We start from the raw sequence: 14,660 nt of genomic DNA on the forward strand, positions 1-14,660 counted from the left end.
CCCACCACGCTTTAGTATCTGGGTTACCACCTTAAGGCCCCCTACAGTCTCTGAAAGTGGCCCAGGTCTGGCAGATGCCTGGGCTGACTGGGTGGGAGGCAGGGTGGAAAAGGGTGCAGGCGGTGAGGGTCTCCATTCTTCAGGCTACGATGGGAGATCAGAAATAGACACCACAGATTGCAGGTTAGAAACAAGGGGGAAAAAACGTCAAAACTGAGACGCCAGGCGAGGATCCCCAGCCTTGAGTGTGGGGATTGGAGAATAGGGTCCTTTCCTACACAATCACTGTCTCTCCGGGGGACCCCCTCCGCTCCTTCAGGGACCTCAGTCCATCCCCTCCCCCGCAAATCCTGCGCCCTTTGCGGATTGGTCCCGGGCTGCTGGGGGGCGGGGCCCTGAGGCCCTGACGTCACCGACTGGAGGGGTGAGCAGGCGACTGGGGGAGGGGGTGACGAGCCCCGGCTCAGCACCTCGGAGAGCTCCCTCCCTGGCCTTGTTTTGCTTCGGAGTCGCTGCCGGGGGAGGGAGCGAAGGGGCCGGGCACTGGGAGTCGAGGCCGAGGGATGGCAGTGAAGAGGCCGAAGGGCCCCGGGGGGCAGAGGGCCCAGCCGTGATCCTGCGAGGGGGCCGGGGCTCCGGGTGGGGTGGGGGGCAGCGGGTGGCGGCAGCAGTGGCCTCACATCTGAATGGAAGCGAGCTTTGTCCAGACCACCATGGCTCTGGGGCTGCCCTCCAAGAAAGCATCTTCCCGCAACGTGATCGTGGAGCGCAGGAACCTGATCACCGTGTGCAGGTGGGCGCCGCTGGCGGTCCGGGTGAGGTGGTTAGAGAGAGGGTTTGGGGAGGGCTGAGAAATCTAAGGGTTGAACATGCCTACGGGGATGCTCTACAACCGCTGAAAAAGGCAGGCCAGCCAGACTTAGAAGGAACGCGCTCGCTATCCTTCCCAGGCCCGGAGCCTGGAGGCGGACTGGAATGCCGGCCCTTATTCCTCTTGACTAAGACAGGCCTATGCCCGGCCTGTGATTTTGGGGGGATGAAGAGAGTTTAATTGGCACTGCAGCTTCCTGTGAGAACCAGGAAGTGACATTGTGTGTGAGAGGAGGAGGGGGAGGATGGCTGGCTCTCTTCCTGGCAGTGGGGGCAGGGTGGGCAGAGGGGACTCAATGGAGTTGGGGGTGGATGTCCTCCAAGTCCCCTATTGCCACCCCTGTCATCTTGGCCTCTTGGGGTGGAGCTTTCCGAAGAGACTTTTCTAAGCTCAACCCTTCATGAAGCAAGGATGGTGTTTCTGAGCAGTTGCAGCCTGTGGCAGGTTCAACTGGGCGCACAGCAAAGCCCCTGAATCCATCAGTGAAGGTCGAGGCACTACCTTGCTGTAGGAAGCATCCAGGGCCTCGCTGCAGAAACCTGGGCCCCTGATTGCGAGTGGAGACTGGGAGCCCAGATCCCCAAATCTCGGAGGGTGGGGCTGTTGCAGGGCTGGGAAATTCTCAGCTTTCTTGGACACAAGGAAGTAACCCTTCCCACTTCAGCCCTGCAGTGACTCACCCTCCTTGCCCTGCTCTGAGGCCAGAAAGCTGCCAGCTGTGCAGGCTCTCTCCCAAGCCCCCACCTGTCCTTGCCTCTTCCTCTGGGATCTCCATGCCAGCTGCCTTGACCACCTGCAGCCTCCACGCCCGCCATGGCCACCAAATGCTTGGATTATATTGCTCCTGGGTGCAAGGTTGATTGTCCTTCCGTGCCAGTTCCACCGGCCTGCACATAAACCTCAGCATAACTTCTCTGCCCACCCGATGCCCCGTCTCCCAGCACCCAGAGCTCCTTTGGGTACCAGGGCACCGGCCCAGCCATGTTGCCTCTGTCTCAGAACCTCCCCTTCCCAGTGTCTAGAAAGTCCTGCGCGCACCGGCCCTGTGTGATTGATGGTGGCTGGGCTGTGTGGATGGAAGGAGTATATCGGTGACCTAGCCCAGAGCACAGACACTGTCTCTGCCCTCCTTCCCCAAATCCTGTCAGGGTGGTGTCAGGAGATTTCTGCCCTTGGATCCACATGGGCCTAGGATCAAGTTTTTGCTTCAGTCCTTAGCTGTGCAACCTTGTGGAGGTTTCCTAACCACTCTGAGCCTTTTGGTGCTTTATTTTAGATCTTAGATTTTTACATCTTAGATGTAAAAGCTGTACCACAGAATGGGTCATGTTGTGCCAGTTGCTGGCATGCAGAAACAGTTATCTCAATGACACTCTTCTTGTCCCTGCTGGCTCTTGGCCATCTAGGTGCATATTTTTCTTGCCTGCCAGAATAGCTGAGTGTTTGGGCTCTGAGTGTTTGGTGGTGGTGGGGTGATTGGGAGGGAGCCACTTGGCCTAAGATGGAGAGACAGAGGTTCGGGTGACTTGGGGGAAGCTCAGAGTGGGGAACAAGGGTTAGGGACATAACAAATTCTCCAAAGCCCCAGGGACCCCTGCTGCCTCCTCACTGTCACGTGGGTCTCCTCCAGCAGCTCCCTATAGCAGGTTGTAAGGCTCCCCTGGGCCCTGGCCTCCCTGTCTCCATGGTAACCCTCAGCTGCTATGCTCCTTCTAACCAGGCCCACACCATGGGGTTCCTAGAGGCCCTGACCAGCTTTCCACTCCCTCAAGGACAGATGGCAGATGGCTGCCATGCTGACCAAGCCCCAGGCCTCTACTGAAGTCTGACCCAGATGACCACAAATTGATGGCGCACATAATAAGGCCCAGATAATGGCCTCCTGGCGGGGCCGGTCTTGACTCCTCACCTGGCCTGTGCCCAGAAATCCATAACTCTCACCTTCTGCATGTCCTCTCCTTGTCCCACTCACCACAGAGATGGCGAGAGGAGACTACAGAGGGAAGATGGTGGAGGATGCAGGAGGCTTGAGCAAGGCTGGGGAAAGTGGTGGGGCGGCTTGACTCCAACCCCTTGGCCTCACTTGCCTTCTTTGGCCTTCTCCCTGAGAAACCAGGGTCTGGGCCCCCACATCCCTTCCAGGGACCTACTGCCAGAGCTCCCTCCCACCTGATGTATGTCAGACCCGTACCCTGTGTTCTCCCCCACGCCCCTAGCTCTACACTACCTAGCTCTGGGCAGCTGGTGTGTGGGAGGGCTAGCTGAGAAGGGGGAGGAGGGATGTCCCGGAGCTGAGTATCCACCTGGCCGTGCAGACATGCCTGTGTTCCACGTGCACAGCTCATGTGCTCTGGCACAGGTGACCCCCAGCCCCAGAGGGATGGGAGCTTGTTCCAACAATGCTGAAGACTGTCTGGGGGTATGGGTGTAAACTGACTTCTGACTCCTGGCTGACCCTCAATCCACACGTACAGAAAATGCCACTCTGGAGGGTGATGGGGACAAAGGGTCTGGGGACGCTCCCTGAGCTCTTGCTGTCTCGTTTTTCTACATATGGCTTCATCCTCCCTCATACCTAATCCCTGAAGCTCCCTTTCTCTGGCTGTCTCTTCTGCACCCACTTTGCCAATCAGTGTCCTTCCTGTCCTCTTCCCTGCACCTGTCGCCGTCTTATCCCAGCTGGTTGGGAATCTCCTGGGGTCACTCTGGGTTCATCGGCCCCACATCAATCCATGCCCTTCGTGACCCCTTCTCTGCCTATTCCCTCCTCTCCGACCCCTGCCCTCTACCACCCTGTCTGACCCTCCTCCTGCTCCCCTCCCCCCACAGGTTCTCTGTGAAAACCTTGCTGGAGAAATACACAGCAGAACCCATCGATGATTCATCTGAGGAGTTTGTTAATTTCGCAGCCATTTTGGAGCAGATCCTCAGTCACCGGTTTAAAGGTAGGCCGTCATCACCCACCCCTGCCAACTGCAGCCTGTGGCTCTAGCCACCACCCTGCTCTGATTGATACCCTCTCTGGGTTCCTAAACCCCATCCCTGGTCCGGGGCCTGATTCTGGGCTATACATAGAAACAAAAGCACAGTCCCAGGAGACTGGGGAGAGGGTCATCTGCCCACAGCTCCATCACTGCCATGGAGCATGGAGTTCTCTCTGCCAGCAAGCCTGCTGCTTACAGTGGGGGAGGCTGTACATGTATGCGTGGCGGCTCATGCTTATACATGTGAGGGCTTTATGACATGAACCCTTTCCAAACTCCCTGGTCCTGAGTCCCCTCCCTGCCCTGGCTCAGCTTGTGCCCCAGCAGGTCCAGTGAGCTGGTTCAGCTCAGATGGGCAACGGGGCTTCTGGGACTACATCCGACTGGCCTGCAGCAAGGTGCCCAACAACTGTGTGAGCAGTATCGAGAACATGGAGAACATCAGCACAGCTCGAGCCAAGGTGAGGGGCTGCACGCCTGACCCCTGCTTTAGACATAGGGCCCTGTTCTTACCCCTTGCCTACAGCACTGGGAAAAGAGACCAGACCTGATGTTGGATACATTGTTCCCTCTGGGATAACTAAAGGTAACCATGTTTTCTAGGGCCGGGCATGGATCCGGGTGGCTCTGATGGAGAAGCGTATGTCAGAATACATCACCACAGCTCTTCGGGACAACCGAACCACCAGGTCAGACCTCTTGAACATGCACATTCATTGCCTAAGTCCTAGGTCCCCACAGCAACCTTCAATATCTGGACTACAAGTTCCAGCATGCACCAGTTTGGCCTCTCCCAGAGGTCTTGGTAGGGACTGCAGAAACCTCAGTCACATACCATTTTACTTGGCTTTGTGCCATGACCTACAACATGCAGCCCTGCCAGCTCTGCAAACAAAGGCAGTCACACTATTCTTCCAAGAACAGAGTTTCAATGTGTGGAGCTTCAGTGCCTGGCCTGGGGGTTTGCCAAGAAGGCGGGTCCGGAGGGTCATAGATCACAAGGCAGAACGTGCCATTGTGGGGTGGGAAACTATTGAGGTTGGGGGGGGGGGGTCCTCCAACCTCATTTTTATTTTTACTATGTTCTATCTATCCCCAGTCTGCATATTTCAGAGTTGTTGAGGATCTACTGTTTGTATGACGAACACTAACGACTAAGACATGCTCCCTGATTTGAAGTATTGGGGTGACCCAGTGCTTGACAGAGGCTGCTTAGCTCAGAGAACAGAAGAGTGTCTCTTGTCAGGACGCATTCATATAATAGGTGTGGGGGTGGGGTCAGGTGCAACCTCCAGTGAGGGGAAACAATGACCACCGCTGGTGAGCCAGAAGTAGTCTTCTTCCTCCAGAGAAGTCCTGGGCACGGGGCCGCTTGGGAGTCTCTGGTTTCCTCTCCATGCAGACGGTTCTATGACTCCGGAGCCATCATGCTGCGGGAAGAAGCCACTGTCCTTACGGGGATGCTGATTGGGCTCAGCGCCATCGACTTCAGGTGAGGTGGGCATGGCGGTAGCGAAGGGGACTTTCTCCCCCACAACTGTCCAACGCCCCTCATTCCCTCCTCCCCACCCCTGTGGCTCTTCTGCCCCAGCTTCTGTCTAAAGGGCGAAGTTCTGGACGGGAAGACACCGGTGGTCATCGATTACACGCCCTACTTAAAGTTCACCCAGAGGTGAGCAGCCCCGTTATGGCTGTGGGTGAGGAGATGGGCACCGGAAGGTCGCCGAGCGTCATCCTGGGGTCACTGCCCAAGGGGCGGAGTTGGGGTACTAGTGGGGCGAGGCGGGGTGGAGCTGGCCCCACCCACTGCTCCCGCTCCTAAGCTACGACTACCTGACGGATGAGGAGGAGCGGCACAGCGCGGAGAGCAGCACCAGTGAGGACAACTCTCCTGAGCACCCCTACCTGCCTCTGGTCACCGACGAGGACAGTTGGTACAGCAAGTGGCACAAGATGGAACAGAAGTTTCGCATTGTCTATGCACAGAAGGTTGAGTAGGGCGAGGGGCGGGAGCTGGGCGTGGTGTGGTCAGTGTCCAGGCTGGAACCCCAGCTGGGACCCCTTTAGAAGTCCGGGCTGAGCTGGTTCCCCACAGGGATACCTGGAGGAGCTGGTGCGTCTGCGCGAGTCGCAGCTGAAGGACCTGGAGGCGGAGAACCGGCGGCTGCAGCTGCAGCTGGAGGAAGCCGCAGCTCAGAATCAGCGTGAGAAGCGGGAACTGGAAGGCGTGATCCTGGAGCTGCAGGAGCAGCTGTGAGCCCACCTCCTGTCCTGCCCTGATCTCTGTGACCCCCAAAATGACTCCAAGGATGGCATCACTTTCCTGACACCAACATTCAATTTGCATCAGCCCACCCATCCCGTCACCTCTCCCCGAAGATCCTGTGGTGGCCACACATTACCCCAACATTAAGATCTCGCAGCCTCCATCACCCTCCAGCTAGAGACACCAGGCTCTGGCGCAGGGACCGCATTACTCAGAGGACCTGGCTTTCAGCCTTATTGTACCTCCCCCACTGTTTAGGCCTCTGGTCTGCAGCGCCCAGGGATCCCACAACCTAGACCATTCTACTAAACAAATCCCAGCTAGCTAACACAAATCCCACTCCTTCAAGAGTACCCACCCTCTCCACTTTCCTCATCCCAACTGACTCCTAAACCCTCCTTCACTCCAACTCCCTACATAAACACACTAATCCCAGCCCCTTCTGCCCCCAGGCTAGCTCCTACTCTTCCAACACTGCCTTCCTGGCCTCTTAGAAACAGCCCCATTAAGTAGCAGGCCTGAGACCAGTGCTCCTTCTGCCTCCACCTCCTAGCGCTGGAACTCCAGATGTGTGCCACCATGCCTGAGCAGCACTTAGCCTCAGCTTTGCTACTCAGGATTCCTTCCTAAGCTCTGCCCCCAACTTTGCTGAGTCTTGCTTCCCCCTCCCAGCCAGGCCTGATCCCCCTCCCCCTCCCAGGACAGGTCTGATCCCCGGTGACCATGCCCCCCTGGCCCAGGGTTCCAAGGAGTTCACTACACCTCTGGTCAACCAGTGGCCCTCCCTGAGCACACTCAATAGGCCTGAGGGTGCCAGCAACTCCAAGCTCTATCGGAGGTAAGCCCCAACCCAATTGCCGCCCCCAAACCCCACTCCCAGGAAACAGGGCTTGGAGCTATGGGCCCGCATGCTTTTCTGTTCTGCTATAGACACAGCTTCATGAGCACCGAGCCGCTGTCTGCAGAGGCCAGCCTGAGCTCAGACTCCCAGCGCATGGGAGAGGGCAAGCGGGATGAGGAACCCTGGGGCCCCATCGGTGAGCGCAACCCCCATCCCCACACACACACCGCAGCACTCAGTATACTTCAGAAACTTGCTGGGGGTCCGCAGTGAGGCCATGGCTGAACCCCTTCTCTCAGCCCTTCCTGTGCTCACAGCACCAATGAGGAGCCTGGTTTGGGGTTTCTGAGAGAACCAAGTGCAAGCTGAAGCTGCACCCCCTTTACCTGTGAGCTTGGTCAGCCTCACCTCACTGACCCAGATCCCCATCTCTAAAATAGGGACATTGGTAAAAGGACTCTCTAGTGTCCGTATATGCAGAGGCCTCAAGGACATTTTAGTAAGACACCCTCACAGCGCACACTCCAGGGACTCCTCACCCTAGCCTTCTCTTACCACAGGCACACTGTGAACTGCTTACCTGACCTGTTTCCCCTTCTCTTTGGCTGCCAGGAAGCTCAGAACCAAATTAGTGACTCCCTCCGAGTGAAGGCCCAGGACTTCAACGCATGCATTTTGTGTTGACCTCACCCCTGGCTCCACCTTGGTTTCTCCCTTCCTAGCTTTCCCCATGCCTGGACTTTCTTTTTTCTTCTTCTTTTTTTAAATATATAGATATATAACTACACTGTATTAGATAACTGGATTTTGAGACATGGCAGGCTTTGGACATGTAACCCACCACACTTTTTGTGACTGTGTGTGTGTGTGTGTGTGTCTCCCCAATCAGACTGTGAGCTCCGTGAGGGCAGGGATCATGTCTTGTCCATTCTCTGTATTCCCAGAGTGTGAAACAGAGCAAATGCTCACTGTGTGCTTAATAAATGGACAAAGAGGCTGAACCTCAGGGGGAGACAGAGACATCACTGATGATTACAACACAGTGTCCCACGCCCGTGCAAGGCATGCTCGATCAGGGTTTAATTAAAAGTGGCAGAAGAGGCCACAAGTCTCCTGGGGTGACCCGAGGATTGTCCTTTCACTGCTCATCCATGAAGTCTCCTGTCCCACATACACACAGCCTGGTTGGCCCAGCCTCACCCGCCCTCTCTCCCCAGGGAAGGACCCCACGCCCTCCATGCTGGGCCTCTGCGGCTCCCTGGCCTCCATTCCCAGCTGCAAGTCCCTGGCGAGCTTCAAATCCAACGAATGTCTGGTGAGCGACAGCCCCGAGGGCAGCCCGGCACTCAGCCCGAGCTGAGGAGCAGCATGGGCAATGCCAGCCCCACCTGCCAGGGACCACAGACAACTGCCACCATGACCCCAACCCAGGCAACCCTTCAAGAATGCTGCCCACCTAGCTGAGGGTCTCTAGGGAAAGACAACCAAACCTCTTTCTCGCTTCTGCTTCGGGCCAAAGAGGCAGGAGCTGCACTGGGAAGTGGTGGGGCCAGGAGGGAGGAGCACCCGGGGCACAGGTAGCCAGGCCCCTGGGGAGGCTGGTGGTCCTGAAGCCTTCCTGGCTCCCTTTGCTCATCTTCTACACCTGCCTCAGGAGCAGGTGGCCCAGCCCTGGCATTCCTGCTGCCCTGCCTCTGGTCTGTCCCTGTGTACCCTCTGAAGTCACCCTTCCTTGGTACCTATGTGGGGCGAGAATAGCAAATAAAAACCAGAGGACTGAGGTGGCTCATCTCTGGGGAGTGGGGTAGAGCTCCATTAACAGGGTCTCTCTTGTTCTTCTTTTAACAAGGTCTCTTAAGGCAATGGTGTCAGACCAGTGTGTAGGAGCACGTGGAGCCGTAACCCAGGGCTTCTGTAGATCTGCAGTACACTCTGGGTCTGACCTCCTCTCATACTTTCCCAAGCCCTGCAGAGCCCTCTGAGGGTGTGCCTCAGTGGGGCACTTGCTTGCCACAGGTGCAACTCCATTGTGGCCCAAAGTTGCAGTCCATCCATTATGCCAGAGCTGGCAAGTAGGCAAATCTGCCCCAGTGATACCACCCTGGCATGTACTTAGGGAGATCGCCTCTTGCTTTCACCCCAACACAGTGACCTAGCATAGAAAGGCCTCACCACCACTTCAGCAACCTTCTAGCCTCATTCTATCTGACTGGATACCCCGTAAGGTGGGAAGCTTTTAAGACAGGGTCTCTGCCTGGCCAAGGACTCACTATATAGACTCGGATCCACCTACCTTCAACTCTCTAGTGCTGGGATTAAAGGTGCGTACCGTACCATCATGCCAGGTTTTTCGAGACAGGGTTTCTCTGTAGTTTTGGAACCTGTCCTGAACTAGCTCTTGTAGACCAGGCTGGCCTCGAACTCAGAGATCTACCTGCCTCTGCCTTTCGAGTGCTGGGATTAAAGGTGTACACCACCAATGCCGAGCTTTTTTTTTTTTTTTTTTGAGACAGAATCTTGCTATGCAGTCCTGGTTGACCTGGCACTTGAGGCAACCTCCTGCCTCAGCTTTCCAAGTACTGGAATAACAAGCGTGGGCAACTGACTGGGGACCCCCAAACGCACACACATACCCCAAGACACCTCAGCCACAGCAGTGCACAGAAGGTCATCTTCTTTAGACAGGGGATAAACTAGGCTGCCTGGCCCGGAGAGCCTGGTTACCCAGGGCCAAGCTACAACAAACATCAAGAAGATACAATGAAAGGGGCAGCTGTCAGATTTGGTCTTCAACTTGGAGGTGGACAAATGCTGACTACGGGAAGGGGAACAGCAGGAGTGGAAATGTGGGGTACTAGATGACTGGGTTGGGGGGAAGGCACTTGGCTTAGTCTCCTGTCCCCACCCATGGAAGAGCTGGTTGTTCCTCGCCTTTCAGTGGCCCAGAGGCTGTTCCTGGTTGAGCCTCTGGAAGAAGCTTTTGCCAAACTCGTACGTGCTGATCATGATGGCACAGGAGGGAGCAGCCTTGATGATCCTTGGGAGGAAACCTGTGATGGGAGGTCAGACCTTGGTTAGGGGTCCAGGTCCCTTCCCATTCACACATAAGAACATGGATGTTCATAGAACACAAACACGTGCACAGACAGGCACCCACCTGCAAAGAGTCCCCTGGTGCCTGATTCAGCTCGGATTCTTCGAAGCAGGAGCCAGGTGGAATCAACTCTTGGGGGCTTCACTGCAGATTCAAGGCCCAGGTCAGTAGTACCCAGTTTGGGCCCTGCCTGCCCTCCGCCTTGACTAGCCCCGCTCACCTCTCATGGCCTCCACTGCTCCCAGTGCGATCTGCCGCTGGGTCTTCACCACATCAAAGGGTAGAGTAAGGGTGGCAGCTACCTGGTGGGATGGCAAGAGGGCTCGGCTCGGCACCCAGGCACCGTTCCGGCCCTTCCATAGCTCCCGGAGGGACTAAGGCATCTCAAAGATGGCTGAGGAAAGTGAGCAGGCTCCCTGGCAGGCACTGCTATGTGGGGACTTTCTGGGCATCCCTACTAACTCTCACTCAGGGTCCTGCAGAACACCCCTGGTAGCCTCACCCCCAACCCAGTCAGCTCACCATTCCTGAGATGCCACCAGCCACAAAGCTGACGCCCACGGATGTCTGGTCCTTTGGTCTTAGCCCGTTCAGCCAGCTCTTCACCAGCTCGTAGTTGAACCAGTACAGAGCTTGGGAAGTAGACACACTCATTACAGGTGGGGGCCATGGTGGGCTCCAGACTTCTCACCTCCCACCCCAGGGGCAGGCTTGCCTGCCCTTTACCTCAGCAAAACCCCTCCCTGTCAAGTCCTTATCACAAATAAGGACCCCAAGGCTCGGAGAAGTGACAAGTTCATGGCCATTAGTAACAACGGAGGAACTTGGCTGGAGAGCCCTTGAACATTATCCAAGGGCTCTTTTACCCTATACCCTGAACCCAGGTGCCTACCTGAGAAGGGCACATCTCGAAGGGCTGTGGGACCCCAGCCCAGCCACAGTGAGCGCCAGCCCCCCTGGGCCACCGAAGCTTGAACACAGGTAGCCAGTTCCCGGTATGACACGTGCTGAGCCTGTAGCTTGGTCCGCACAAGCTCCAAGGGGCTGATCACTGTCACAGTGCCCATGCGAGCGAGGGCACCAGCAACCATGGGTGCGTAGAGGTCAGAGGTCAAGGACTGACCACATAGGAAAGCCTTGAGTTGGTCGTAGGCAGTGAAGTAGACGGCAGTAGCTGGCACAGTCATCACCCTGGGAGCATGAAGAGGCAGAAAAGTCACCTGAGGGCTCCCAGTCCTTTCAAGCATTCCCTCCCTCACCCTGCCAAGAGGATTCAAGGGAAGGAAACACCCCACACTGGGGTACTCACAGGGTGGCTGGGAGGCCGCTCCACAGGGTCCTAGTGCCCTCATGCCTCACGATCTTCACAAAGGCATCCTGATCAAGCCAGCGTGGGCCCAGAGGAAAGAAGATGGACACGAGCAAGATCCATCACACACTTGTGATGGATTGGCTCAGGCCTGGCCCAATGCCCTCAGCCTCTGCCCATAGTCCTGAGTACTGATAAGAGCTAGTTTGCCCCTCAGGCTTCCACAGATGCAACTCCCCATATGATTCTAGGGGGGCTCCTACTCACCCACTAAAACCTTAGTACCAGAGTGCTGGACTAGCACGCATTAGCATATTAAGGTCATGGTTTTGATTCTCAGCATGAGGACCAGAAGTCCTTCAGGGAGAATCCCAGGCAAGCCCTTCCTACACCAACCGGTCAGCCACACCTCAGGTACACGGTAGCTCCTTACCAAGGTGCCAGTGAATCGGGTCGGATCCTGAAACCAGCTGGCACAGCGAGGGCCGTTGGGGCACAGGTACAGGGGCTCCAGGACACCATTGCAGTAGAGGAGACACTTCCCTGGGGATTGTAGAGTAGAGGGTGCTGGAGAAAGGGGGCGGGCATTAGGGCAGCAGGGCCTGGAACCTAGCTGGGTGGCAGAGCTGGTGGAGAGTCCTGTATAGGACCGAAAGCTGGCTAATGTGACCCGGAAGTACTAGTACTAGGTACTAGTCTATGACCAAGGGCACCCAAGGGACACTGGGACACATCTTCCCTGGGCCCTTCCAGGCTCCTGTGACTTGGGGCACTCACATTTGGTGTAAGAGAGACTCCAGAATCTGGAAGGAGGTGTCAATTCTGAAATACAAGTCATCCAAGGTGATCAGGAATGTCCCCCACACGGGTATCCCATCTCAGGAAGATCCTTATTTTTGTCCACCCTCTGTCTGGCTCCAGGTTCAGGTACTCACCACTGGCTACTGAGGGCCTCTGAGACTGAAGGCGGACCTTCACCACATCCAGGGGTGTCACTGGGGAAGGAAGAAGGTCTGAAGGCTCCTCAGGTACCCCACTCACCCTCTTCATCAGGACCCAAACTGCTTCCAACCACTACCCCACATCAACCCCCAGCTGCCCGCGCCCCATCTCCCTAGGGCTTACTGAAGAGGGAGGTGACCACAGCCCCAGCTCCTGAGGCCACCATTTGCTGAAGGGGGCTAATGCCCCCAGGATCCTGATCATCCATCTTGGAGGTTCAATCCTGAAAAACAAACCGTGGTCAAATGGCGTTTACCTCCTGACAAGAACGGCCTGGGGAGAGACAAGCACGAGGGAAGGCACACGGGGACTTCACCACAACGCACTCGGGGGCTCTTCCAGAGCTTGCCTTTATAACCTTGGAAAACTGTAAACGTCTTCACTTTGTCAAAGGGGAAACTAAGGCTCAAGACGTGCGGTGACCTTCAAGGTTACGTCACTAGTTTGGAAAGAAGCTACAACAGCCGTTGGCCCTGGCCATTTTCTCAGCCACATGCTTACTATATGCACCTCCGGACTTCAGAGGCCAAAAGATCGAAACACTTGGGCCTTGCCTTTCCACCCAACATCTATCGGGGAGGCCACATGAGCGCTCTGGACGAGGAGAGGTGGAGCTGGGCATCAAGAGAAACGTGTAAACAAATCTGGTGATAGAGACGAAGGTCCATATTGCCTCTCGAGATTGCTGGCCCTCCCCCACACTGCCGGCCCAGGCTAGACCGGCCAGGCCGGGAGGCCCGGAGGGAGGCCACCCTCTGTCTCCTCTTCCCCTTAAATATAAGCCGCGGGCTCAACCGAGACGGAAGCAGAGACCCGGTAACAAACCCGCTCTCCGAGATTCGGCCGCACTCCATGCCCAGGCCCAGGCAAGGGGCGCCTGCCGAGGCTCACCGCTTCCCGAGCCTCGACCGGGGTTCCCGGGGACCCTCGAAGAACCCACTCCAGTTCCGGCCCGCCCACCTGGCTCTGAGCCGGTGCTTGCGCCGCGCCGCGCCAGGGGCCTGGCGGGCCCATAGCGGCTCCGCGGCCGGTGCAGGGTCCGCGCGTGCCCGCTCCGCACAGCGGCCGCCTAGGAGAGCGGCGGAGCTGGCCCCGCCCCCAGCGGCGCTAAGCTCCGCCCCGCGGGCCGACTGGCCGCGCGCACGGAGTGCAGCGGGGCCCGCCCCCTCCCACCCGAGTCCCGCCCTTGCGCCGCGGCCCCGTGGGCGGGTCCCCTCTGCCCCGCGCTCCCCGCAGCCCGCAGGTCAAGGTCGCTGACTGCAGGGCGCGTGCACCTGGCTGCGCTAACTCTATCCCGCCCGCACCCCGCAGGAGCGCTGCCGGGGGAGTCCGGACCTGCGATCGCTGGGACTTTGCCGACCGCGTGGGTACTGCTGCTCCGCGCCCTCTCTAAGGCAGGGGCCTCGAGGGTCGGTTCAAGGTCATCAGAGCGTGGAGCAGCAACGGCGAACATTCGTCCTCTGAGCCTCGTAGCGGGAGTGGACAATTTATGACAGGAATTACCATCCTTTTCATTTCTGGATGATGAAACGAGGTTGCAACCCCGGAATGCTTTATATGGGGCAGGGCAATCTGTTAGTTGAGCTACGGCCTGGGCCAGGCGTGGGGCCTGGGCAGTTTTACAGGACCGCTTCGAGCGCTCCGGGGACACCCCACCCCATAAGAGCATGGGACAGGAAAGAAAAACATTGTTTCGCGACTGGTCTCAAACTCTTAACGGCCTTTAAAAGTCAAAACTTTTTTTTTGAGATGATTTATGTAACCTTGGCTGGTCAGTGTGGGCCAGAATGGCCTCGACCAAAACTTTTTGTAGTGGGTTATTGTTGACATAGGCGCCTCCATTTTTCGGACTATAAAACACTCAAAGTTAAAACTTGAGCTTCTGCCTTCCCAGGTGCTGGGTGGGCTGGCATCAGCGCTGTTTCCGCACCAGCTCAGCACCCGCATCGCCCGCCTCTCCTTTAAGACTTTTGACACCGGCGAGGCGCTCGTTCTAACAAACGCGACCACGCGGTGTGAGCCTGCACCTTTAAGAAGAATGGGCCGCGGCTTCGACGTCACTACCTTCTCCGCCCCTCGGGTCCCGACTGGTCGCGCATGGCGCTGGAGCCGCCCAGCCAGCCCGGCTAGCACGTGGATTCCAAGGGGCCAACCATAACTTTTCCCTGAGAAAACCCTTGCGGCTGCTCCGCCGCTCGGAACCTCCAGCTTTGGGGGCGGAGTGAGAGCAAGCGGGTGGTTAGGAAAGCAGCCAATGATCAAAAGGCCCCGGTAATCGGTTGGTGGAGAGGCT

The 14,660-nt window shown here is 57.1% G+C and overlaps 2 protein-coding genes across 13 annotated transcripts; one reads left to right on the top strand and one right to left on the bottom strand.

The window, feature by feature from the left end:
- Window positions 1-447: 447 nt before the first annotated feature.
- Rundc3a (RUN domain containing 3A) lies at window positions 448-8,742 on the top strand. 7 transcript variants are annotated; one of them, XM_075990542.1, is made up of 11 exons: window positions 448-793; window positions 3,701-3,816; window positions 4,180-4,316; window positions 4,459-4,544; window positions 5,258-5,347; window positions 5,447-5,527; window positions 5,679-5,844; window positions 5,951-6,108; window positions 6,822-6,959; window positions 7,052-7,158; window positions 7,575-7,968. In XM_075990542.1, the coding sequence occupies exons 1-11, from the start codon at window positions 687-689 to the stop codon at window positions 7,592-7,594; spliced, it is 1,206 nt and encodes a 401-aa protein (XP_075846657.1). In that variant the 5' UTR covers window positions 448-686; the 3' UTR covers window positions 7,595-7,968. The 7 variants fall into 7 exon arrangements, with proteins under 7 accessions (XP_075846657.1, XP_075846653.1, XP_075846651.1 ...); XM_075990538.1 differs by lacking the exon at window positions 7,575-7,968 and adding an exon at window positions 8,180-8,742 and having other exon boundaries at window positions 454-793; window positions 4,168-4,316; XM_075990536.1 differs by lacking the exon at window positions 7,575-7,968 and adding an exon at window positions 8,180-8,469 and having other exon boundaries at window positions 585-793.
- An 877-nt stretch (window positions 8,743-9,619) lies between these two features.
- Slc25a39 (solute carrier family 25 member 39) lies at window positions 9,620-13,803 on the bottom strand. Of its 6 annotated transcripts, none has more exons than XM_075990548.1 (11): window positions 13,328-13,459; window positions 12,491-12,590; window positions 12,301-12,360; window positions 12,143-12,187; window positions 11,799-11,908; window positions 11,366-11,433; window positions 10,949-11,247; window positions 10,579-10,688; window positions 10,277-10,358; window positions 10,120-10,200; window positions 9,620-10,012 (listed from the first exon to the last, which is right to left on the bottom strand). In XM_075990548.1, exons 2-11 carry the CDS (start codon window positions 12,573-12,575, stop codon window positions 9,897-9,899), a joined length of 1,056 nt encoding a protein of 351 aa, XP_075846663.1. In that variant the 5' UTR covers window positions 12,576-12,590; window positions 13,328-13,459; the 3' UTR covers window positions 9,620-9,896. The 6 variants fall into 6 exon arrangements, with proteins under 6 accessions (XP_075846663.1, XP_075846664.1, XP_075846661.1 ...); XM_075990549.1 differs by having other exon boundaries at window positions 13,193-13,399; XM_075990546.1 differs by lacking the exon at window positions 13,328-13,459 and adding an exon at window positions 13,703-13,803 and having other exon boundaries at window positions 9,734-10,012; window positions 11,799-11,932.
- Between the last annotated feature and the right edge of the window lie 857 nt (window positions 13,804-14,660).

This window comes from Microtus pennsylvanicus, chromosome 11 (genome assembly GCF_037038515.1).
Source record: "Microtus pennsylvanicus isolate mMicPen1 chromosome 11, mMicPen1.hap1, whole genome shotgun sequence".
Taxonomy (NCBI): Eukaryota; Metazoa; Chordata; class Mammalia; order Rodentia; family Cricetidae; genus Microtus; species Microtus pennsylvanicus.